The 25,499-nt window shown below is 39.2% G+C and overlaps 1 protein-coding gene across 11 annotated transcripts in view; it reads left to right on the top strand.

Moving 5' to 3' along the window:
* The window catches only part of gria1a (glutamate receptor, ionotropic, AMPA 1a), a 90,170-nt gene that overhangs the window by 25,826 nt on the left and 38,845 nt on the right, over positions 1 to 25,499 (top strand). For all 11 annotated transcript variants that reach the window (XR_013799647.1, XR_013799648.1, XM_079629817.1 and 8 more), the window contains 7 exons: positions 7,104 to 7,343; positions 11,996 to 12,180; positions 15,586 to 15,639; positions 21,596 to 21,754; positions 21,898 to 22,065; positions 23,040 to 23,144; positions 23,387 to 23,497. Coding sequence is in view for 9 of the 11 variants with exons in the window: in XM_079629817.1 (XP_079485943.1) it covers positions 7,104 to 7,343; positions 11,996 to 12,180; positions 15,586 to 15,639; positions 21,596 to 21,754; positions 21,898 to 22,065; positions 23,040 to 23,144; positions 23,387 to 23,497 (1,022 nt within the window). In the remaining 2 variants the exon portion in view is untranslated. The remainder of the gene's footprint in view (positions 1 to 7,103; positions 7,344 to 11,995; positions 12,181 to 15,585; positions 15,640 to 21,595; positions 21,755 to 21,897; positions 22,066 to 23,039; positions 23,145 to 23,386; positions 23,498 to 25,499) is intronic.

Below are 25,499 nucleotides of genomic sequence, written 5' to 3'. Positions count from 1 at the left end.
GACTTACAATGGCTGCCACGTACACGTGTCCGTTAAGTCGATGAGACCGTAGGTTGTCCCATTTATCATTTTAGTTGTCAGAAGGGTGCTCGCGAGCGCCCCCTTTGTGGTTGATATGCGCCCTTGATGCGCACTTTTGCCGAGCCCGCACTGAAGCGAGCTACTCAGCAGAAGGCTTCTCGACAGTCAAAGCAGTGTTACTTGTGAAAAGTGGACTTGTGGGAAGACCGCAAGTGTTTAGGGTGCCATTTGGGACAGGGCCTCTGATGACGTGCGAACCGGCTCTAAGGTGGCATATTAACCCCTTCCTTTCAGCAACCTGTCACTCGCATCAGATCACAGAAATTAGAAAATGACAATAATCCAATCAAAATCAAGTACCGGTGTACTTTTTTTTTTTTTCATTGCCAGCTGTTTCCCTCAGATGTTTGTCAAAATATGAATGAGAAGATGAGCACAATTTCCGTTTCATGCTAATTATAAAATATTATATTGTAAAAGAAAATGTATATTAATGGTATTAGTGCAAAATGCTCTAAAACTGTAACAAAGTTAAAGGATCAGGGAAGAAGGAGGAGGGAACCGGCAAACGTTTCAACAAGTTTAATATATAAGAAAAAAAAACACACAAAACGACTCACTGGCTGCCGCACAAACATAAACAAAACATAAGGTAAAATAGTCCAGGCCTGGGGCCTCATTTATAAAACTGTGCGTAGGATCATTACTAAAAGTGTACGTGCGCCAAAAAGCCATAATGGTGTGCGCAAAAAAATATTGAGACTTATAAAAATGTGCGTACGCCAGAACCTGCGCAGAATTCACTTTATAAATCCCACTCAGCGGAAGATTGTGCGCACATGCGTCTCCTCCCCGAAATGACCATATATGGAGCTTACAACGCCTAGTTTTACTATGCATATCATCATCTGCATATCATTTGCATATTATTATTCATCCACGTGATAACATGTTTAACGGTACAAGACATTAGGAAAATATGACATACGGATGTGCAGTCACCTTACCTTAATAAAAATCATTTAGTAGCCTATCCTTGCCTTGTTTTTGAATAAATAAATCAAATTGTGTAAAATACATTTCAGAGAAAGTTTTTCTCAATCTTTTCCACTGGCCAAATAGTCTTTTTAATTGATTTATATTTTTAATGGAAACAGATAGACCTTGTTGTGCATTATATTTGCACAATCTGCTATTATCATGATAAGCAATTATCTCTGTAGTTAAAACATTGAAACACAGCATGCCAAAGGAAAAGTGTTCAAAAGCATTGCATCCACAACAAATATTTATAGGCTATTTATTAAATTATATATTAAATATATAATATATATATATATATATATATATATATATATATATTTTTTTACTTTTTTTACTTTTCAGTATAGGCCTAAATGTCATGTAGTTTAAGTGTTTAACTCCGTTAATGAGAATGGCATATTTAATCTAAATGTTTATATCAGAAATAAAACATAGTTTAAATCATTGTTTTATATAAACTGTAGCCTATTTATGATTAGGACTCATAATGAAGATTTACAGTTTTACTTCATCTGCCGTTAGATATGCGTCAGTTTCACTAAACGGCCCAACGCGCTCGGTGGCGCGGATATTCAAGGTGTGGATATTTGCTTCAAGTAATAGGCTTGGTGAGTGAAATTATATTTGTATTATCTTTCTGTATATGTATAATTTTATTTAGATTTTCTGTCTAAAAGTGACCAAAAAGACATTTAACTCCAGCTCACCATCGGTGTCGCCAAACTGCTCCGTCTCCAAAACGTTCGTACGCATGGGTCAGAGTTTGCGTGCAGGTGCGCACATTTTCCCGTCAAGTTTGTTTTTATAAATCACAACTTATGCGTCGGAAGTGGCGTACGCCTCTTTCAGGGCCGGTTTTGTGCGTACGCAACGGTTATAAATGAGGCCCCTGGTCCTCGAGACCGTTGTGCCGCGCAGGTAATGAGCGTTCATTATCAATCACGCCACCGGCCTCATCCTGCTTGCCACTACTACCAAAACACGTCATACATGTCATTCTTCCATAACACTAGCAAAGGTTTTCTTTTCACCCATAAAACACAGACAAAACCCCCCCCCCACTAACATCAGGTAGCATTACACAAGTTTTTATTTTTACAAAACAAGATTGACACTCTCTATTGCTTATAATTCACTGCAGTATATTACATAGTCCATCTTTACATTACAGTACAAAATTAAGTTTTCCATTTTTGAATGAATGGTAATGAAATTGAAAGACTCACACTTGTGTATGTGTTTACTGTTTAGTTGCATCTAATTGCTTTGATAGTATTAGATTTTTTTAGAATCCGAATATATTTAAATTGCCGGTAGTGGTATTACTGTCTTATTCATTTTGTGTGTTGTGCTAGGTTTTGAACTTCATTTTAACAGTTTTGAAAAGAGTATGTTAAGTGCAAATTGGCTTGTATAGTACAACGTTTTTGGTGGTCATGTCTAAGTGCGAAATGAATTCATGTAGATTGAAAGATGTTGTCATTGAAGGCATTTTGTGCCAAAGCAAATCCACAGTTTAATCCACACAGATTGCTGTTGTGATCACTATGTGAAGAGTTTTGAAAGACCTAAGTATTGAAAAATGTGTCCTAGAGATTGTTAAAAAAAAAACTGTAATTTCAGTCTTGAGGATGTCGGTTCCTTTTTGGACAAAATAAAATTTTGAAGACATTGATAAGTCCTCAGCCACTGTGATTGAATAGCAGTATCATAGGATATGTGCAGCAGTACATGCAAATGATGAGAAGCCCTCATCCTGGCTTATGTTGTCGTACCATGCACATACTGTATTTGTAAAGGTCGAATTCCTTGGAAATAACACATTATGTATAGCTGACCTGGAACTGTCCACTTAGGGCATAAATACAGCAGGATACAGGCGTGATTATTACTACACATTCCCTTGAGCACCCACAGGAATACGCTCCACTGTGTAGGGTAATGACGTGTAACTCCCATCAATGAGTATGGACAGGCTTGTGTGTGCGCGCGTGTGTGTGTGTGTGTGTGTGTGTGTGTGTGTGTGTGTGTGTGTGTGTGTGTGTGTGTGTGTGTGTGTGTGTGTGTGTGTGTGTGTGTGTGTGTGTGTGTGTGTGTGTGAGAGAGAAAAAGTCTTGGTGATATTTGCAGACACTTGTGTGTTTAGCAAGAGTGAGATCGCTGAATTATTTTAAGTGTGTGTATGTGTGTTTTATATTTGAACTGTGAAGGTAGCTTGTGTGCGTATGTTGGAGTGTGCCAGAGGATATGATATGTGTGTGTGTGTTTATACAGTGGACTGGAGGCCAAAGGAGTGAGCAGAAAACCTCATTAAAGCAGTAGATGTGGAAAGAAGAGGTGCTGCTCACTGTCCTTTAAAATTTAGTTCACTGCAGAGTTATTAAAATAATCCATATGTCAACACATCATCAGGCATCAACATACACCAAATAACTGCACAAGAAAGGGCACACAGGCTCCAATAATCCACAGGTTTTCTGCTCACGATTGGAGGGGTGGGGAAAAGAGAAATAGTGAGTGAGTGAAACAGATTGAGAAGGAAATGGCTATTTAGTCTCCACAGTTCTCCTGAGGGAGTCTACCTGAGACTGCTTTCAGACTGCAGTTTAAAGCAGGTTTACTCCATAGTGCTGCCTGGCAAGAACCTCTCAGACACGCTGTCGTTTAAATAGACTGGCCTCACATATATTAAGTGGAACTGATGTCATTTAGGGTGAGGAAAAACAGAAACACTGGAAAAGCCAGTTCAGCAGTCCAGCTACAACAAATATACGGTTTCTTCACTGTTGCCAGTTGATTTTGGAATTAGAAAGTGATATTTTTCTCGTTTAACGGGATAGTTAACCAAACAATGTAAACCCTCACTCTCATTTTGTTCCAAACATGTCGGACTTCCTTTGTTTAGAATATTATCAGGATGCTAAAAGGGGTAAAAAGTAATTGTGTTTACATAAACTTTAAAAATGTAATTTCAATAATGAAACTGAAATCATACCAGTTTGTTTTCTGTCAAATCGGACTAGCAGAGAATGGGACTGTAGATTGGCTTCAGTCACTGTTATGTTCAGCATGACTACACTTGATCTCTGCATTGTGCACATACGTTGAAAGACAGAAGTGACCCACAGTGTGTATTTAATCTTTCAAATATTCAATTACACATTGTGTCATGTATACTTAGACAGATGAGGACAAGCTCGAATATGCAAAAAAAAAAAAAACTGTTGTTTGATTATAGATGTATGTGTAAACATACTTGTTGCTATCAGTGGTGTTTGAAATGACATGGACATTAATGATTCTTTTATTTTTTGATGAATTATTCCTTTAATTAATTATTAACGTATGGAATATGAAGCGAGTTAGAGTTCCCTTTCGTTGTCACTTCGAGTTACGTTGAATGATGACGAAATGGGCTTCTAAGCGAACCCCATTTCGTCATCATTCGACGTAACGTCTCCGTTCCCTACTCAGGGAACGAGGGTTACATCCGTAACCGAGACGATTTGTGATGTGGAAGAAAGTGCATGAAACATTACAATGTTTTTTTTTTATCTTGAACTTCTGGCAACCACAACTGCTGTCATTTTCTTTTATTCTAACTGTAAATTTAACAGGATATTTTTTCTAGGCTTATAGCATCAGCTTGGCTAAGGCTCTACGAGTCTCATGACCACAGACAAGCTGAACGTTCAATACAGTCATCAGTCATCCCTGTCGAGGGTCTGGTAGGGCCGAACAGACCTGTGGAGATCTGTTTGCAAGATGGTGCCAGAACGGGCAGATGCTGCCAGGATCTTTAGCAGGGCCAGAGAGCACAGGTTGGCCAGAGGTGTTCACATCATGTTTTACGCCTCCACTCAGGCTAACACAAACCACTGCAGGCGGCCAGTGTGTTCCTGTCATTAGAGGGCCGGATGACACGGCCATGTGCTCCCTGTCAGTGGGAACTTTTCAGAACAGGGAAGCAGATGTGAGCGAGAGGGAACCGCACACTTGCAGTCTGCTTCCACACTATCACACACACATAGGAAGTGGCAACAGCCGTGTGGCAAATGGTTTCCATTGAAATTTTTGTAAATTAGTTACTTATAAAACACTAAATACGTTTGTTACTATTCTTGCTTGGATTACATTAAAACTGTCTTGAAAACTTTTTTTTCACCTGATATTTATTTTTACTTCTTTTCAAATGACAATTAAGGTTGTCCTTGAATAGTTTTTGGAATTATGGTTTTAAAGAAATTAATACTTTTATTAAGCAAGGATACGTTCAATTGAACGAAAGTGACAAAAAAAATACTGTTCAATTTCTATTTAAAATGAATGCTTTTTTTAACTTACTATTCATAATCAACATATATTTTATAAATTATGGTTCATCAAAATGTATCACCATTTCCAGTAAAATATTACCGGTAAGCGGTTTTAAACATTGATGATAATGAGAAATTTGTCCACCAAATCAGCAAATTATTATGATTTCTGAAGGATCACGTGACCAATGCCTGCTGAAAATTCAGCTTTGCCATTACAGGAAAAATAAATAATTTAAAAATAGTTTATTAGATTTATTATAATAGTAAATAAATGCAGTCTTAGCACAAACATTAGATTGTTTGGCTTTATTGGTAGGAAAATAGAAAAACAACAGAAAATGGTGCATGGAATAGGAGGGAAAGGATCAGGAAAGGAGAGTGTCTCACACTCGCATCACTGTCTTTAGTGCATTAATGTGACTATCTCAGATAGCATTGCAAGCTTAAGAAAAACCATGAGCAAGACACTAAAGCTGTATTCGGTAGGCTAATATATCACTGTTATTTAGAATGAATTATGCCTAATATCAAATAAAGGTAATAAATATGTTCTGCTGCCAGGAACCAGTTCAACAATATGTTGTATTTGAATGAGCATAGGTTATTAACATTGTATGCATTAACATAAAAAAGATATATATATATATATATATATATATATATATGTGAAACCATTCAAGACAAGCACATATGGTATGATGAGGATCTCGATTCAATATGCCATATGTCTTCGGTAATAGCTAACACAGAGGGATGCAGTCCCCCACCTTCCTTTCTCTCTTTCTCCGGGTCCACAAAGCTCAGCCCAGACAGAATTAATGTGCAAGTCATCAGTCACAGAGGAAGCAGAGCCGTGTGATAAGAACATCCCCAATATTACCTCAGAGCTCATGGCAGCGTCTGTTATAGACGTGCCACACTCATTATTGCTTAGCACCAAGCGTGTGACTTTTATATACAGTGCATGGAGAACCGTTTAATGAGCATGACTGTGTTGAATATCACATTCTCTTTATAAGATGTCATTTGCTCAGAATGAGACAATGTCTATCATATAGATAAAGTGTTGTGGCCGGATGTTAAAATGAGTCATAGTGCATGTGACGAAGGCCAGTGGTCACAAACTCACACACACAAAAACACACATGCTGGAGGAGTTGGCACCCTGCACTGCTTGTGGGCTGTTGCATGATGGGGCAGGCAGTTTGGGTGATGGCCATGCGTATCGCTCCTACTCCCCCTGTGCCCCTCAGGCGGCTCCTGCTGGGATTTGGGCCTTGGGCAGCGAACAGACTGCAACTTCAATCTGTTTAGTTGCGGGACTGAAACGTGAGGGCCGGAGCCACGGTGAAAAATAACCTCCGCCAGGGCAAAGATAGCAACAACAGGGTATGATACAGCATTAAAATACACCGGGAAACCTGGTTCAAAACCGATTGAGGCCATTTTGCCACCAACAGGGAGAGGAAAAGATACTCATCGTTCAAGGCAGCAGAGATAGAAAAGCGCCCTGCTGTTTGGTAAATGTCAGCGAGACCCATTGTGTGCATTGATTATCTGCCTCTTCAGAAACGCCTTCCGCACCATTTCCAGTCCAGTGATGCATATAGAAACGTTTACTAATTGCTTCTCGGAAATTAATAATAAAACCAGCAAGATTCTAACAATGCGACATGAATGATGTCTGTATTGTAAATCGTGTTCTGTTGTCGTCTCCAGTCTGTTCGCAGTTCTCAAAAGGGGTGTACGCCATCATCGGGGTGTACGACAGGAAGACCGTCAACATGTTGATGTCATTCTGCGGTGCACTACACGTCTGCTTTGTGACGCCCAGCTTCCCCATGGAAAACTCCAACCAGTTTGTCATCCAGCTGAGACCCGAACTGCAGGATGCCCTGGTGGGCGTTATTGAGCACTACAAGTGGTCCAGGTTCGTCTACATGTACAGCTCGGACTCTGGTGAGGACTGCTTTTTATGATCGGAATCTTTGGATTTTGGGGGGAATTGTCTAAGAATAAATTGCACCCACTTATAGTCTTATAGCACTTATAGTCTGTTTACACACTCTTATTTACAGCATTTGATTATTATTTGATGTATAACTGCTTCCATGATTTTTTTAAATAATGATAATATGTATTATTATTATTATTCATGTAAATTTAGATAATAATATTGTCGATTTCACTATTTTTGTCACACAGTGGCGAGGTATTCTTATGTTGGGGATCTTGGCATCAAAAAGTTTGAAAACCCCTGACATAATCAATATAAAGTCTCTATAAATCTGTCTAAAAGTGCTCTAAAATGTGCAATGTTTAATAAGCTTAATTTGCATAGAATGGAGGCATGTTTCCCACTCATTAGAATCCAAATACAGTATGCAACATTCTCATTGTGTAGTACTGTATAGCGATGCATTTAGCAAGTCTTGGTTAAACTGGTTTGTGGGTGCTTAGTGAATAAGACACTGGTTTTTGTTCTGAAATACCATGCGCTAAACTGAATTCGCCCCTTAGAGTTCTCTTTTGAATACATTGGTTTTCTGAGACCCAATATTTACCACCACATTGCTGGTGTGCACATTGAGTCAGCTTTTGTTCCCTGTTTGTTTGTGAACATGTTGGTATGTAATGACAGATATAGATATGACTCATGAGAGAGCTGCCTGCTTGTGTGTTGCTGGGATGAACAATAGTGTTCTGATCTGAGTGGATGCATCTCTCCCCTGCACTTGGAGCTCATTTGTGCATCTTTCTCCATGAATATCTGCCAGAATGAAACCATTGTGCCAGTGTAAAATATATCCAGCTGAAGGCTGGGGAAAGAAAATCCCAATTCCAAAGCACCTCTGCACATGGCTTCATTGTTATTCCAAGAAGGGTCCAACATTAACTCTTCTACCACACATGCCAGGGGCAATGAATTGAGAAAATGTAACAAACAATACATATTTCTTACAAGCCATGAAATTATATTTTGGTTTATTTTTATTTAAAATTTGTTGTCCTTTTAAATAATAAAATTAGCTGTTTTTTCCTTAAAGGGGTATTAAAAAGCCCTTTTTTCCCCCTTGTTTTTTGTCCATAAAGTTAACGTAAGTCAATGCATTCTTCAAATATTTTTGTGTTCCATAGAAGAAAGAATTACATACATGTTTGGAACAACATGAGGGTAAGTAAATAATGACAGATTTATCATGTAATGCACATTAATGAGCCAGCTATAATAATTTGGTCCTTCATATTTTTTTGTTTTTGAATTTCTTTGTGAAGAATAATCCACTATGTTTTGCGAAACTTGTAATTTGGTCAAAATTGAGTAGACAGAAGTCATGACAGATGGCTTTTTTTGGTAGACGGTTGTCATTTTAAATGACGCATGTATTTTACATCAGATTAGATTTTATCACAGTTGTTAAGAAAGTTACCAGACAAGTGGTTACTAACACAAATTTTACTTGCATTTGGTGCATGACGAGTGTAAATTTTGGACCTTTTGCCACCTACCATCCCATAGCACAGGAATTTTGAATGCCTGTCTCTTCTCACTTCAAAATAAGTACCTGAAATTCCCAGATCTGCTCTAGAAAAGTCATGGGCATCCGGTGCTGCTCCGCGAACAGGTAAAATCTGACACACCTGTCAGCACCAGGTGTGCGTCCCCCCCCCCGTCCCCCTAGCCAATCGACAGTGTCCCTATAATGTGTCACCATCTGTCACAGACATTCAGCTCAGCCGACCATGATGGGAGCATGGTGTGATCTGCATATTCGTCTTTTTTAAGAAATGTAGTTACCCATAATGCTCTCACCGCCAGCCCTCTTCTTTCCAGCTCACCTTTTTGCTTTGTCGCTGTCAGTTTTGTCATCGCTGTACGTACACAATAGGTTTGATGCCTGCCTATATGCACGCCACAGGTGTCTCAGTGATGGTTTTATCTTGTTGAAGTGCTGAGGGCTCTGGGTTAAGATTGTGGGATCATTAACTCTGTGACTGAGAGGAACCAAACTGCAGGAATCCATATCACCAGCCTCTTGTTGCCTAGATACAGCGCTGCACTGTCTACGGGGTTATTTTAAGCCTTTTAAGGACATACGTGTGAGAGTGTATGTAGCCCGTATGTGAATCCAGTCACGCTGTAAGCTTCCTATGCGTATAAAACCGTCCCCGCTGCCGTTTGCTGTTTTGCATGTTGGCGTAGTACTCCATTGGCATCACACCACCCCAGATGAGTGAGAATGAGGCTAAGGAGAGACGTCTTCCCCCGCTGGCCCTGTTCTCTGTGTGCATCGAGAGCCATTTGTTCAGCCTGCTGGGAGTGTGAGCTCCTTAATGTCAAATCACCCTGCAGTCTTAAAGTGGTCCAGCTGTACTCACACTGAGTCAAACAGGAAGCAGCACTGGCTCAGATGCAGAGGGGTCAAAGGGCAAGTGCTCAAAACAGAGGAGGACCGAAGCAGAGGAGGGAGTCAATATTTCCCTCTCCTGCCGTCAATATGTGCTTTCTTTACTTGGGTAAAGTTGGACTGTTTAAATAAGTTTCTGTGACTATTTACTCAAATCAGTTTTTCCTGTAATATACTGAAGAATTGCACTTGTTGCTTTTTCTAGTCCTCATTCCAACTACAAAAAGGACACAGATGCTCCATTTATATATCATAAATGTATAGTTAGCATGACTTGTATAGTTGGCATGCACTATATTTCAAATCCGCTGAAGCCGCATGATAGCTTTGTGTGAGAAACAGACTGAAATTGAAATCATTGTTCACTGATAATCTTCCCCTCTGGTGCCTGTTAATCACTGCTACTGAATTATTATGATTGTGAACTCAAGAAATGAAACAGTTTGATTCATGAATGAAATGAAGTTCCAAACGAAGGTTCAGGAGGAGCCTAAAAATTCAGTTCTGTCAATCATCAGCAGTCACTGCACCATCCCTCCTCTATTTCTCTTATTCTTCCTCTGCACAGTGCTGTTATAGGAGAGTCTAGCTGGGAGCCTCTAGTTCGAGTCTCCTTCGAGGACAACAATTATTATTATTTATTTATTTATTTTTCATCACAGTAATTGACCAAATTTATCCTTTTAGTGTCCCACCAATAAAATAAAGCCATATGATGTTGAGGTAAAATGGTGTGAAGGTAAACAAGCGGTGACTGAATTTAGATTTTGGGGTGAAGTAATCCTTTAAGTGTGTAGTCCCTATTGTAGTCTAGTGCATATAATGATTCTTCTGGAACAGTCACGGTTTCCTGTAATTTATTTTGTGGTCCATCCCACCCCATAAATGAAATATTTATTCCTGTTATCGCTGCTGCGGCATCCATTGGTTCCATAAATTATAATGTGTGCATCCTTGTTGCTCTCCTTTTAATTGCAGCTCGTACAACAGCTGGGTGGTGTTGCATTAAACAAACGCTATAAAATTCAAGTGCATGCTTTCTCTTTATTTATTTTTTTACTTAAATTTGTTTTATGTTTTGAACAGCACCCAAAGTCCATTAAAATTTTCATAAACAATTTCCCACATAAATGCTCGCAGGGGAGTTACTGTATTTAAGCTTGCCACAGTATACAGGCAGCCATAGACTTTCATTGTCAGTTTTTGAGGATTTAAAAAAAAACTGGATACTGGATTACTGGATGAACTTGGGCTTGTTGAGTGAAATACTCACACAGCAAAAAGCATAGATGGCTGTGAAAGTGTGCAGTTGAGTGTTTGGAGAGGTTTTGATGAGTTTGGAGGAGCTGGCCATGGTGCTGAAGTACTGCGAACACAAGGAGCATAAGCTGCTCTCAGCTGCAGCATAATAAGAGCAATCGTGTATGCTTGTGCTTTCAACTGTCGTCACGTCATGGGATCATATGATCCTTCAGAACTGCTCAGTTCTTATGTGAGAGATGCGGTTCGTGTTACAGTATGTGTAGACACTCACTCTGTTCCAAAACCTAGTGAGCTGCCTCCACAGGCAACATTTTAAGGCATTATAACCATGTTCTTGTTTTAAAGGCTGCTCCAAAAAGTTGATATTGTTGGCTCTAATGGCTACTAAGCATATTGTTTTTGATCTAGAGAGATTTTTGTTGGTGTCTGGGGGAGAAAGCTGATTGGTCCTTCGGGGGTTTCCCACATGCACATGCAATCCTATGCCAAGATCAATGTCTTCACTAATCGAACCCAATTTCCTGTCTGTGAATAGTGTGGCTTTCACTCTTCACTGGTCTGTATCTTCCTGGCAGGTTTTTCTGAAATCACAGCCAAAAAAGTGGCATTCAGATGGTTAGATGGTTAGTTGCTGGAGATAACAGTGTCTATACTAAAGTCCTCCAAGCTCTCAAGCTGCTTTAGAATGACTTTTTAATTAATTAGCTTTGGCATACTATCACATATCATTATTTACACAGTACATTTCACACAACTTGTCACATTAAGTGTCCCATCTTCCTCCAAAATTGTTAGTTTAAGTACAGTTAGATTGCTTGTGAAATGCAGAATTAAAATAGTTCTAGTAAATTAACTGTGGAGTTTATTAACTTACAATTGATGTAACTTAACTTTCTTAACTTAGTTCTGCTAACCTAATATTTCCCATTTTTATTCAAGGACTGGCAGTTCTGCAGAAGGTTCTGGACACAGCAGCAGAGCATAACTGGCTAGTGACCTCCGTGAACGTGGAGACAATGACAGAAGCATCCTTCCTCAAAGTGTTCCAGGACCTGGACAAAAGAAAGGAGGGCCAGATCATCCTCGACTGTGAGCTGGAGAGACTCACCTCCATCCTGAAGAAGGTAATTGGCTCTCGCCGGTCTTATTACAGTCGTACATGTTGTCAGATGCTCCAAATGAATTTGGGATTAAAATGTTTTATGCAAATGGAGCATGTTCTTTGCTTTAATGTACTAAGACTACAATATGTCTTTTAACTAAGTCAAACAGCTAGTCATATGTAATGCTGCTAATAACCGTGCCATAATGAATATATATATATATATGTAATAATGTAAATATATAACAGTAATCATTTGCAGGCTCAGATGACTAAACTTAAAATGCAATTCTGAGCTTGAGTACTTGGATGAAGCCTGTGGCCACTCTTATCAGATGGAGTGGCCTGTGCAACAGGCCCCAAGATGCTCTCTCTCTCTCATAGAGCGCCAAGGACGGAGCAGATAAATAACACTGGGCTGACATTTGGGGTTGGCAGGGGAGCCATAGTGACGCGTCACTTTCTCTGTCAGCTCTCTCCACTGCCTGGAGGAGGAGGAAGCGTCCTGTTACTGTAATTAATGAGAGCGTGTCTTTTCTTCCCTTTTTCTTCTTTCCTCTATTTCATGACTCAAACAGAAGACCCTCGACAGGCCATGTTGTGTTATTGATAGCACAGTGGCCACATTTAAGGCTGTTGCATCATTTGGTGGCAATTTCCACAGCATGTCTAGACAAATTTTTTTCTCTCTGAAAGCAATCATCCATCACCACGCATCCACCAATCATACCGTAAAACAACACTGGTGTAATTTTCCCCTACTTTGATTCTTTCACTAACACCGGGGGCCAGACGGTTTAACTGAGGAAAAACTCTCTGTGCGTGTTTTTCATCGCTCTCTTAGCATGCAATATGTTGTGTGGAGCTTTTCCGATATAAATATTTCCTATTTTTAAGACCCCAGTTGCCAGGCTTTGGGGTTGAGGAGATGAAGCGAGGACTCAATTGCAGGAAAAATGGGCTTTTCTTAATAATACAAATAAAACAGAATGCAGCAAAAACTACCCTGAGGGGGAAAACAAGACAGACTTGACTTGGAAAACGACAAAACGAGACATTAACTTTTTTCAGTGAGAGATAAAAGCTAATGAAAACACTCATAAGCCACGTGTTCACACAAAACATGACAACATGAAAGCACGTGGCCGATGTAAACACGAACGGCGTGCTACACAAAACACAACACCCGTGGACAGAAGAGTGTACGGCCCGAGCAAACTCAAAACCGCACGCTCGCACAACAAGACAGCAGAACGAGCGTAAGCTCATCCTGTGCGCTCACTACAGAAAACAAACACGCGGAGCATGGATGTCTGAATCCCGACACAGAACCGAAACCAAACTAGACCGACGTGCCGGGATCCAAACACCACACCCCGCACATGTAACAAGGCACGTAGACAAGTGAGTTCACGGCTCGAGCACGCTCGAAACCATGCACTCTGACAAAGACGAGACAAAACCAGGAGTGTCAGAGCTCTGTCACAAAACCAAGAAATACACTAGACAGAAGTGACACAACCCTGACACCAGTAGTTTGACAAACACAGTTTACCCCTTTAGTAAGAGATGAAATCATCATTATTTCGGTCCACTTTCCAGTATTTCCCTCTGCTACAGGTTTTTTGTCAATTTTTTGGAGCACGTTATCATATAGATTGCCTCAAGCTTAAGGTGCAGTCACATTTACCTTTCCTCAGCTAAGTTTTTCAAGCAAAATCCAGTAGTTTCAATAGGAATAAATGCGATTGGGAGTTTCACATAATGGTGAAAAAGTTCCACACACAGATTTTGCACGTGTTCAGGTTGGTCACGCAAATGTGCTGTGTTAACCAACAAAAACTGCTTGGTTTTTAAGTGACTTCTGTGTGAGCGATACATTATTGACAATAGACAATTAACTTTTTTTGCCCACAAAATTTAGCAGAATCCTTGCTAATGTAACCAGATCCTTACAGACATGGACTAAAAGTCACAAAACTAATTTTAGTCTGAGGCTTCTCTTTAATTCCTGTGTTCTGCATTAAAGAAAAAGATCACACAAAAATGAAAATTCTGTCATTTACTCATACTTATACTTTTGACTTCAATTACATGGACAAAAACCACTGAGACATTTCTCTAAATCGTATTGTGAACAATGTTACGGGGAATTTCTACATTTTAGGATGAACTCTCCCTTTAATTTTGATCACAGCACTGAAATACACAAGAAGACCAAGTCCTTGTCAGTAGTGTTCTCCGCCCTGGGCTGCCCTGCCGGATGAAATCTTACTGGGGTCACCATTAATAACTAATGCTACTGTCTGTCATGGCCACTAGCTAAAGTCAGCTTTCACAACTTAATTTTACATAAAAGTGTGTAAGAGCAAAGATCTACTCGCATGCATACAAATTTGGTCACAGAATTGTTCTTTACGGTCGCTCATTGTTATTTCTGAGTACCCCAGTCCTGTACATCCTGAGTATATGCAGAGGATTTTCTTTAATTATAGCCATAGAACAACATAACAGTTTGATGGTGTCAAAGTCTTTGATACCCATTGACACCGCACACTACGCACTCACGTACATCCACACAGGTTAAAGCTGTGACCCTCGGTCAGTGTGTACCAAACAGAACTGAGAGTGCTGCTAATGTGTTCCTCCTCCGTCAGAGTATGACTCATTGTTTTTCACCACTGTTGTACTCCTCATGCCTGCAGAAGCTTTGTTATCTCTATAGCCACACACACACACACACACAAAACGAACATCACAAATCTTCATTCCTCTCCTCTTTGTTCCTCTGAAAACATAGCCATCTTGATTCTGAAACACCCTGAACTCAGTGCAAAGATGAAAGCTCAGGATTGTAGTCATATTATGGAGATGAAATGTGCTGTTGTTGTTGTTATTTAAATGTTACATGTTTATGCATTTTGCAGAACCTTTCCTCAAAGTGACTCACATTACACATTTTATCAATTCATGTGTTTGCTAGGAATCGAAACTATAACTTTGGTGTGTACTCTTTGAAGTAAAATACAAAATAAAAATAAATAAATATTATTATTATTATTGGTGTTGTTGTTGTTATAGATAATAATCATTATTATTTATTAACCATAACTTTGGTGTGTATTGGTTGAGGTAAAGGTAAAGATAATTGTATTGTTTTGTTATTATTGATTTGGTTCAAATAATAATTATAGTACAGTAAAATGTATTTATACATTTCTATAGCGCTTTTAATTATTGTTTCATATGTACTGAATGCAGTGGAAAAACAAAATATGTTGTTTGCAGTTATGTGACTGCAAATATTATATTAACTTGTGATTTATTAATATTTGTGGGTTTACTGTCATAAATAAGGCTTTATATAGTGCTGTGTTTTCCAAAATGAATACTGGAGAATTTCATCTTATTTGTTGGTCCATTTCAGATCATCGAGCTGGGGAAGAACGTGAAGAGTTATCACTACATCCTAGCAAACCTGGTAAGCAAAAAACAAACCAAAAAACTGCACTCGTTTCAGCACGATGAGAGATCTCATGACTAAACCTCAGCATTAGGCTTTCAAATGCCACTGGACTCTTGATATTACAAGTGATTTGCATATTTCCACTACTGACCAATCATAAGAAGATGCTCACTATGACTAACAAATGAGATGTTATATAAACATTGCCTGGAGATCTGTTCTGTGAATATGAAAAACTACTAGTGTTTTCTGCAGTCTTTGTCTGTAGGTGCGCTCAACGTATGAGAACAGAGGGCTAAATTGATTTAAACAGAAATGATGATAATCGCAGCATTAATATGCTGTGGTGTGCTCCTGGATGGCACACCGCTGAGGATTTTAAATTAAACTGGTCTGGACGGTTTGTTAGATGTAATTGTAAATGATAAACGATAAAGGTTGCAAAGCAATAAAGAAAGATTTGCAACTGCCTGCTATTTCCATAATGGCCAAATTTTAAGAAGTGAGCAAATTACTCCCAGTGTCCTACGACGGAGAGCTCAATTCTATTTACAGTGTGTGCGCGTGTGTGTGCGCGCGCGCGTGTGTGCGCGCGTGTGTGTGTGTGCGCGCGTGTGTGTGTGTGTGTGTGTGTGTGTGTGTGTGTGTGTGTGTGTGTGTGCGTGCGCGCGCGCATATACATGGACGTTTGTATCTGAGTGGATGCCCGTGTAAGCTTCCCCTCTGTGTCCAAGCCTTTTTGGTAAAGGCTAGTTTCTATAGTAACATCACCAACTCACTGCACCACATTTACAGGGACGCCAAGCGGAAAAAAATACAACTCCATCCACTCAGTTGAGAGATATGAACACCTGCTACAAGTTACATCCGAGAGGAGAGAATAGGGAAATATCGAATTGAGTTAAAATCAATCATCATTTTAAAAATCCAGATATTCATTCTTAAAAGATTGATAGATTGGTCTTTTTTCAGAGGACGCGTGGCTCCTGTTATTTTTTAAGATCAATATTTTCATCATAAAAAAGTTAGGAGGTTCACTGTATTTGAATGCATTTCCTCCATGACCTTTCCATCTTTAGCACCACGGTAAAAAAAAAAAAAAAAAAAGTCACAGTATTTAACTGTTAATGTGCGCACTAGCAAAATATGACCACGGGGTGAAATTGCAAGCACAATAGTCAACAGTCATGGCCTAATAGTATAGTTCGAGTCAGACTGGTAACCCAAAGGTTGCGCGTGACGTGATTCGTGAAGCTATCATCTCTTCTGATTTAATTACAATATTAAATAAACATGAAAAATGGACATCAGGAGGTATGTTGAAAGCTTCACCAAAATCTGTATCATGTCACATGTAATCGATAAAACAGCTTGTAAACAATGTCATATGTCACATTTACCTCAGAAAAGCCATTCAATGTCCAAAAACTCATTAGTCAGCTAGATACATTTATTTAGTGTATAAATATTTAGTTATAAATATTTTTGACCCTGGATCACAAAACCAGTCACAAGTAGCACGGGTATATCTGTGGCAATAGCCAACAATACATATGGGTCAAAATTATCGATTTTTATTTCATGCCAAAAATCATTATGGTATTAAAGGATTAGTTCACTTTTAAAATGAAAATTCTGTCATCATATACTCACCCTTAAGTTGTTTCAAACCTGTATGAATTTCTTTCCTCTGCTGAACACAAAGGAAGATATTTAGAAGAATGTCAGTAACCAGACAGTTTTTGGTTCCCATTGACTTCCATAGTATATTTTTTTCCTACTATGGAAGTCAATGGGAACCAAAAACTGTCTGGTTACTGACATTCTTCTGAATATCTTCCTTTGTGTGCAGCAGAGGAAAGAAATTCATACAGGTTTGAAACAACTTAAGGGTGAGTATATGATGACAGAATTTTCATTTTAAAAGTGAACTAATCCTTTAAGTAAAGATCATGTTCCATGAAGATATAGTAAACTGTTAATTAATGCATTAACTTTCAAACGTGTATGTGTATGTATATGTATGTTATTAATGCATGAATCATTATGACTCCTGTCGTAGTTAAGGATTGCTCTTCATTTGTTCACGATTAGTTCATACTGTCTATTCACTAATCATGAGTTCATGTTTAAGTAACTAATAAATCAGGTATTAGTACATGATTATTCATGCCCTGTTATTGTAAAGTGTTACCAAAAATTATCCTGGGGGAGGATGCCCTTAGACAACCCAACAACAATTTACTTTCTAAACATGTCACCTTTTTCATCTCTTGTGAGTTTGCAGGTCTGTTTTAGTGAATCAAAAAACATATGTATACAAATGACTCTACTGATCAATTAAGCAAAAGAGGGGGAAAAGAGGAGCTTCATCTTTAGTTTTTTGCAGTGTTGTGGAAATATCCTAATGGTTTAACACAGACAGAGACTGTGCAGGCTTTCATACTGCATGCTAAGGAGACACGTCCACCATATCTCACATTTTGGCTGCAATTGTTGAGTCTTGTGCTTGACTGATGTGATTTGAGAACTAGTAATGATAATACAGGTGTCTCTACCCAAAATCTTGCATTCTTTAGATCATTCACTTGGTTTACAGTGAGTTTGTGTAGGATCAGATGGGCAAAAGCCCTCTCTGTAGTTCTAGAGTGGGAGGACCGCCTACGCCTGAAATTGAGAATAATTGCGCTGAGCCAAGAGAACAAGACTGGCAAAAATGAACGAAATCCGTCAAAAACCTGTAATCAATTATATCAGTCACATACAACTGAAGGATATCATCAGTGGTGCCCTGTTCCAGGAAACAGGATGTCACTGTTGCTATGAGAGCAGATAGTTGACATGAGAAGGAATGCCAAAAGATGTGCTGCTGAATGAAAAAAAGAAAGAAAGAAAAACAGAAAGAAGCGGCCAATCATGAGAGAGCAGTGGCAGTGCTTCAGAAAGCAACTTGCTGTTGTAATCAGTAATGACTCCTGGCCCCATTTCTCGATTGGTTATAGACTCATAGAGTCCCTTGCGTGGTGTGTCTAACCAGGCAGATTCAATTCAAGGCAAGCTTCACTATTAATATTAGACATACTGTCACGTACTGCTCTGAGACACAAAGGTTGAGGATCCAAATGCAGTATTTCTTAAACAGAGAATAATCCAAAGACCTAATCCAAATCCAGGCAAGGGTCATGCAAAAACAAGCAATCCAAACACTAACAGATAAGGGCTGAGGCAAAGAGAGAAATCCAAGGGAACAGGCAGAGAATCAAGATAACCAGGAAACAGGATACAAACATTGCAGTACAAACACTAAACAAGACTTCGCAGGGAATGACTCAAAGAGCCAGGCTTATATAGGGTGAGCAAACAAGAAGATGAGACACAGGTGAAAACAATGAGTGCTGATGAGTCCAGGCAGAGAATTTAATGGAGATGTAGTTTGTGAGGGAATGACAATAGTCTGTTGTGGAGTGCCCTCCGATGGCTCTCAATGTCGTGACACCTACTAACTCCTGCTAAATCATTCAACTTAATTCAACTTGCATTTAAACTTTAATTTCAACTTAAACTTATTTAATTTACTTGTCAAACATTTCAAATTTTTTTTTGATGTTCTTAATCTTATTTATTAATTACCAAAAATAACAACACTGCTTCAATATAGTTGTTGTGAGTATTGTGCTACAGTTGGACCTATGAGCTAGTGATTATAATGTTAAAGTAGTGAATGATTAAAAATATATAACCTGTCAAAATAAGAAATTTGAAACATTTATCTTTCTGAAATGAGAGTTTCAGAAGTGTCTCCATGAGAGTTTAGCTTTTTTGAAATCAGTGAAAGTTTCATTCTGCAAACTGCTTGACTTTGTTTTCTCCTTTAATTTATTATACATTTGTTTGGTGAATGAGCTCTTGATTGCCTTCAAAGACTGTAGTGATGTTGATTGAGGGAAGAATGTGCCATGTTTCAGACTTGAGAGCTTGTGATGACATGCGTCCCAGTTGTGCGCTCAGTAACAGCATGGCATAATACGGCATGTGCAGTGATGCAGGGTCTCTGATTGCCTTGTTCACTCTCACCGCAGAGAGTGATGAGGCTGTGAAACGAGGTTGTGTGAAGCTTCGGCCCGGAGGCCAGCCGTGTGATGGCACTTCCCTCCAAGAATTGATTTGATGTTACAGGATACTTTGAGTTGTCCCTGTGGAATGGTAGGTTCCAGTAGGGAGACATTAATATTGGTCAGGGTTTTTAATTTTTTAATGGGTCTTTCTTTATACATGAACACATACACTAGAATTCAAAAGCTTGGGGTAAGTAAGGTTTATCGATGTTTTTATAAACAAATTTTGGTTAAAAAATTCAGTAAAAACAATAATAAAAAAAATGTAAATAAAAAAAGAATGTATGTTTTTAAATGTAATTTATACCTGAGATTAATTTTCAGCAACCATTACTCCAGTCTTCAGTGTAACATTTCTCAAGCAACATTTATTCTTATTATTTAATGTTGAAATCAGTTGTGCGTATTATTATTTTTTTATACTTTTTTTAAGAAGCCCTTGATAAATATGATACATTAATGTTGAATAAAAGTGACCCTAGTCTTTTTAACATTAGCTTATAGTTGCCTTTACATTTTTGCTAAATATATTTTCTAGCGAAGGGATCATTTTTTAGGGGTGTGTGGCACCATAATATTTAGGTTGACAGCCTCTCCTTCTGCATATTTCAATTAGTGGGCAACCAATATGGGCCAACATTGGCATATGGGACTTCCCTGCGGTGCCATTTGATTTTTGCCTATCAGTGAGGATGTCAGAATGTGATGTGTTTGATTGCCCAGTCGACACTGTCAAATGTAACAAATGTCCTAAAGATTTGCTGCATATCATATAGTCTGACATTAAAAAAAGGCATTGCACGGTCTGCCAAGTATACTATTCAGTCTTATTATTCTGACCAGTAGTTTATGTGTGTGTGAGGGTATCTGAGGTAAGACACAAGCGTGAGGTCATGTTAGAAGCGTAGTCAGTCTTGTTCGTTGTCCTACGGAGCAGATGTTCCCAGGGTACACAGGGACATGTTACTGCTCCTGGGGGACCAAGCGTGTTAAGGGATAAAAGATCAAAGATTAACACACTTACAGTCTGACGAGGGCTGTTACACTCAAAACTGAGTGTGAGACACACACACCAACGTATTTTGTTGTCGAGCTGAACACAAACTGATCTTTAGTTCACACACATTTATATTTGAGCTTATAGGAGTAAGTAGTCAGCTTCATGAAATGAAACATTTCTTGTAATACTTCAGGTTAGATTCGGTTCGGTATGATCTCTGGTACGGTGAGTGTGTGGGCTGCTCTGGGGCAGCTTGCCTCAGCTGATAGGATTGTGAGAATTACTGAATAGAGCCATTGGGATTAAAGACAAACCTCCAGAAAACTCTCGTGATGTGCCACTGTTTTTTTGTTTTTTTTTTTACTTCAAATTCCTATTCACAGCTCCTGCATTTTCCAGCACCACATCGGATAACAACCGAGCTTTCTTGGATAACCAGCCTCAGTGGATGAGAGGGATTAGCCTTTTTCATTAAGTGATTGACCCAACCATTCTTTCCATTATAATTTAAACCCTGAATTACATTTGACAGCACTCCACAGGCCCGGCCTCATGCTCACTCGCTACACTTGACCATTATTGTAGAAATGACTCCCTCTGCTGTGAATTCAACCCTGCATTTCTTGTCGAGGTCTTACGTTGGATTTTTTTTTTTTTACAATCGCAAGGAATTCGTCACCGTATTTTATCTCAGATTGGTTTCCCTTTTCAATTGAGTCAATTACGTGCCTTTAATGATTACCATTTGGTTGAAATTGGATTCTTATCTTCTTATTGACTATGGAAATCTTCTGTGTGCTCTTCTGCAACTGAAATCACAGTATGTCATGCTAACATGTTCTCTGTTCTCCTGTAGGGATTTCTGGACATCGACCTGACAGAGTTTAAGAAGGGTGAGGCGAATGTAACAGGCTTCCAGCTGGTGAACTACGCAAACCCTAATATTAGTAGAACAGTGCAGCAGTGGTTGGACTTTGAAAACAAAGATGCCAAACTTCCCAAGCGAGGACTGAAGGTACATTTCACCATGTAAAGAACTACAAAAACACAACAACATGTAATTAGGTTTATATATATATATATATATGCGTTATATATGTATTAAATATATAATGTGTATGTACGTTAAAATAAAACTAAATGTACTTCTTTATGCAGTACACTGGAGCTCTCACATATGATGGGGTCAAAGTCATGTCCACAGCCTTCCAGAACCTCCGCAGGCAGAGGATAGATATATCTCGGCGTGGAAATGCTGGAGAGTGTCTGGCCAACCCACCAGCACCTTGGGGCCAGGGCATCGATATTCAGAGAGCACTTCAGCAGGTACCTTGCCCTGTTGGGACTGCACACAGACACATTTTTGAATGAACACATTGTTCAAAAACATAAACGTTCAATCTGCAAGACTGACACTGGTTCTAATCTATTCTGAGTGCACAAAATGAAACCCCAATAAGCAAATTACATCTTTATTTTGTCTCATAAAGTTCACATTGATTCACCAAAGAGACCATCGCAATCAAATGTGACACTGCAGATAATAAAGCCTGTTGGCGATAAACATTTATGCTGGTCCTAACAGCACATGACAAGTTATATTTACAAAGAGAGGGAAAGAACACCTGGCTTTGTTGTGTTACCCTTAGGCAGATGTTTGTCTCTTCGCTTTGGGCAGCGTATGAATATTTAAGCGCAGAGCATAGAATTTGGCAGGCGAGGTTGAGCAGGATTTGTTAGCACAATCCAAATGAGACTTATTGGAAATCTTTTTTAGAAATGCCCTCTCTTTGAGAAGCCATAAACAAATTGGCATTTTCTTCCAGCCGTATCATTCGTTTTTCCATTTTACTTAACTTAATTGTAAGTGTGAGCAGGTCTAAGCAATGTAGCAAACTCAGTGTGTAGCATTCTTCTTGCAGAGGTAGGCTCTGTCACACAGTTCCCCACGGCTGTGTCTGCTGAGAGTCTGATGTGTGCTGGACTGAGGCAATTTGGTCCATCTGCTGGGAGGCCAGGGAGATTGATGTTCAACTCGGTCAATTAACTCCATCATTCGGCCTGGGAGACATTCTGTACTGTACACACAGAAGAGGCGCTGTGAGAGATGTACACCCTTCTGGGGAGGAGAACTTGAGAAAGAAAGAAAGAAAGAAAGAAAGAAAGAAAGAAAGAAAGAAAGAAAGAAAGAAAGAAAGAAAGAAAGAAAGAAAGAAAGAAAGAAAGAAAGAAAGAAAGAAAGAAAGAAAGAAAGAAAGAAAGAAAGAAAGAAAGTCATCTTCTCTGTGTTTTTTACTCAGGTTCGGATTGAAGGCTTAACGGGACACATTCAGTTTAACGAGAAGGGACGAAGGACAAACTACACTGTCAGTGTGATGGAGCTCAGGCCGACGGGACCGAAAAAAGTAAGTTCTTGAATATCAGGAAAAGAATTAGGAAGCCTCTCGATGTGACAGATTTTTCAGATGGATTTCTTCACTTATAGTTTAAACGAAACATTCACAGACTCCTGCATGGTTATTGTTTCAGCAATCCACTCTGGCCTAACTAAATGAGCACTGTATTTGATGTAGTGTCTCCTGTGGGAAATCTCAGAAAGGTTTCTGATGATGCTCAAGTTCCTGTCCCTGATTTGATCTTTTCTCAGGTGGGTTACTGGAATGAGGATGAGAAATTCGTGAGCACGGCGGCCTACATGCCAGGCAGTAATGAGACTTACGGACTTCAGAACCGCACATATATCGTTACCACTATTCTGGTATGTCTTCAAATCATTTGTGCGATTTACTGGTTTAAACTTGTGCTTGTTTGAAAACACATTAAATGTTATAGTACTGTTCAAATAGTTGGTGTCAGTAAGATTGTTTTTTTTTAAACAAATTAATACTTTTATTCAGCAACACGGGCGCCTTCGATAACCAGAGGCCCCTGGACTACCCCGATGTCACTATAAATGTCACAAGCCCATTAGTCAATATAAACATTTCAATTTGAGCTCATGTATAAATTCAACTGGCATCAACTTCTTCCAATCCAATTTTTAGTGAACATCACTCTTGGTAGACATAGTTGTTTTGTTTTTTGTTTAAAAAACAGTCCTGTTCCATTCACAAAGCAGCGCTTCGCCGAAAATGCGGTTGTGATTTCTGAAAATGTACAGATGTGAGTTCGGTTATAAAATGTAGTTGTCACTTCTGTAATCTCCCACATATAAAAATAATTATGAAAAGTCTTATTTTCGTGCATCCCCAGTGTAGGCCCCTGGGATTCAGCCCATAGAAGCCAGTGGATTAATTCAGCAAGGATGCATTCAACTGATCAAAAGTAACAATATTTATCAAACATAAATCAAATATATGTTTCCTGAGCACCGAATCAGCATATTGTTTCTGAAGGATCGTGTGACACTAAAGATTGAAGTAATGGCTGCTAAAAATTCAGCTTTGCCATCACAGCAATAAAATGCATTTTAAAATGTACTTGTATAGAAATCAGTGCATCGAATTTCTCTGTCGATGGGTGGTCCAGGGCCCTTTGAATCTTCCTAATCTTCCCCAACATTACAGCGCCCCAGGGTCAAATAAAAATACAGGAATTCGGACAGAGCCCACCATTTCATGATTGTTCTTCTCCATTTTTTTTATTTCTTAGAATGGCTGATGCATCACCTCCATGTTTTTATCCCTCAGTAAGATGACAGTAATGCTGTCCTGTGAAGATAAAAGCATGAAGGCTCTTTTGTGCTCTGTCTGTAAATGAGACATTATTGCTCCTCCAGCCACAGTGTTTTCATCTTATACTTAAAGGGGAACCGTGGATTGAATTGCCAGCATTGGACAAAAGATTAATTTTTTTTTCTTTATCCTCGTCTTCTTTGAGGCGATCTTTGGGCTTAGCCTGCGTTTTAGCGATTCTGTCGCAAGTTTGGCTTCAGAGGGCATTTATTAACCTTTCATATGTGGACTGCCCGTCTCTTTCCAAGCCAGAGAAAGGGCAGAGTGAGTGGACCGGCCTCCTGATGGAAGGACGTGGGGGGAATAGGTGATAGGGGTGGGAACAGTAATGGATCAGCGTGTGGGTTAGGGGCTAAGCGCTCACAAGGGTGTAGGGTGGATTGCAGGAAATAGTCTGAGCTATGCTGTTTGTCCTACAGAGACTGTTTATCAAAGAGGCTGGAAATAGTGGCATCACCACGGGTGCTCTAAAGAATGATCTGTTTCTCTAAAAGACAGCATGTACTGTAGGCCATCTTTGAGGTCTACATTAGCAGGTAATATGGTGCCACTGTTCAGGTCTGTTTCTAAGATGCATTGCAGCACAGCTGGGTTCAAATGTTTTGTTATCCTGAAACATTTGCAGATATGACACAGTTACCAGGCATTTAGCATTTTGAGGTTTGTTTCTGGAAAATATGTTTGGCAAAAAAACTATATCTCTATTTGCTTTGGCTGTGTTTGCTTTCATTGTCAAACCTATGCTGATCAGCAAGGGGTTCTTTTCTATTCTTTGTCACCTCACTCTATTTTTCTTTCCCTCCTCTATACGCTCTCATGTTATTTGTTCATTGTGAGCTCCTTAGAAATGTCCTGTTACTGAGTGAGCTGTCAGCAGGGCCTCAGGTGGCGTTTGTTGTAATCTCCTCAGGATGTCCAATCTTTCTGAAATATCACAATTGAACCGCTAACTCATATTACAGACCTTCCACAAATAGAATCACCCTACACTTTCTACACAATTTATAGCCAGGTCTGTCCCTGATG

The sequence above is a fragment of the Phoxinus phoxinus genome (genome assembly GCF_949152265.1).
Source record: "Phoxinus phoxinus genome assembly, chromosome: 12".
In the NCBI taxonomy this organism is placed as follows: domain Eukaryota; kingdom Metazoa; phylum Chordata; class Actinopteri; order Cypriniformes; family Leuciscidae; genus Phoxinus; species Phoxinus phoxinus.
This window is presented reverse-complemented; position numbering and strand designations above follow the sequence as displayed.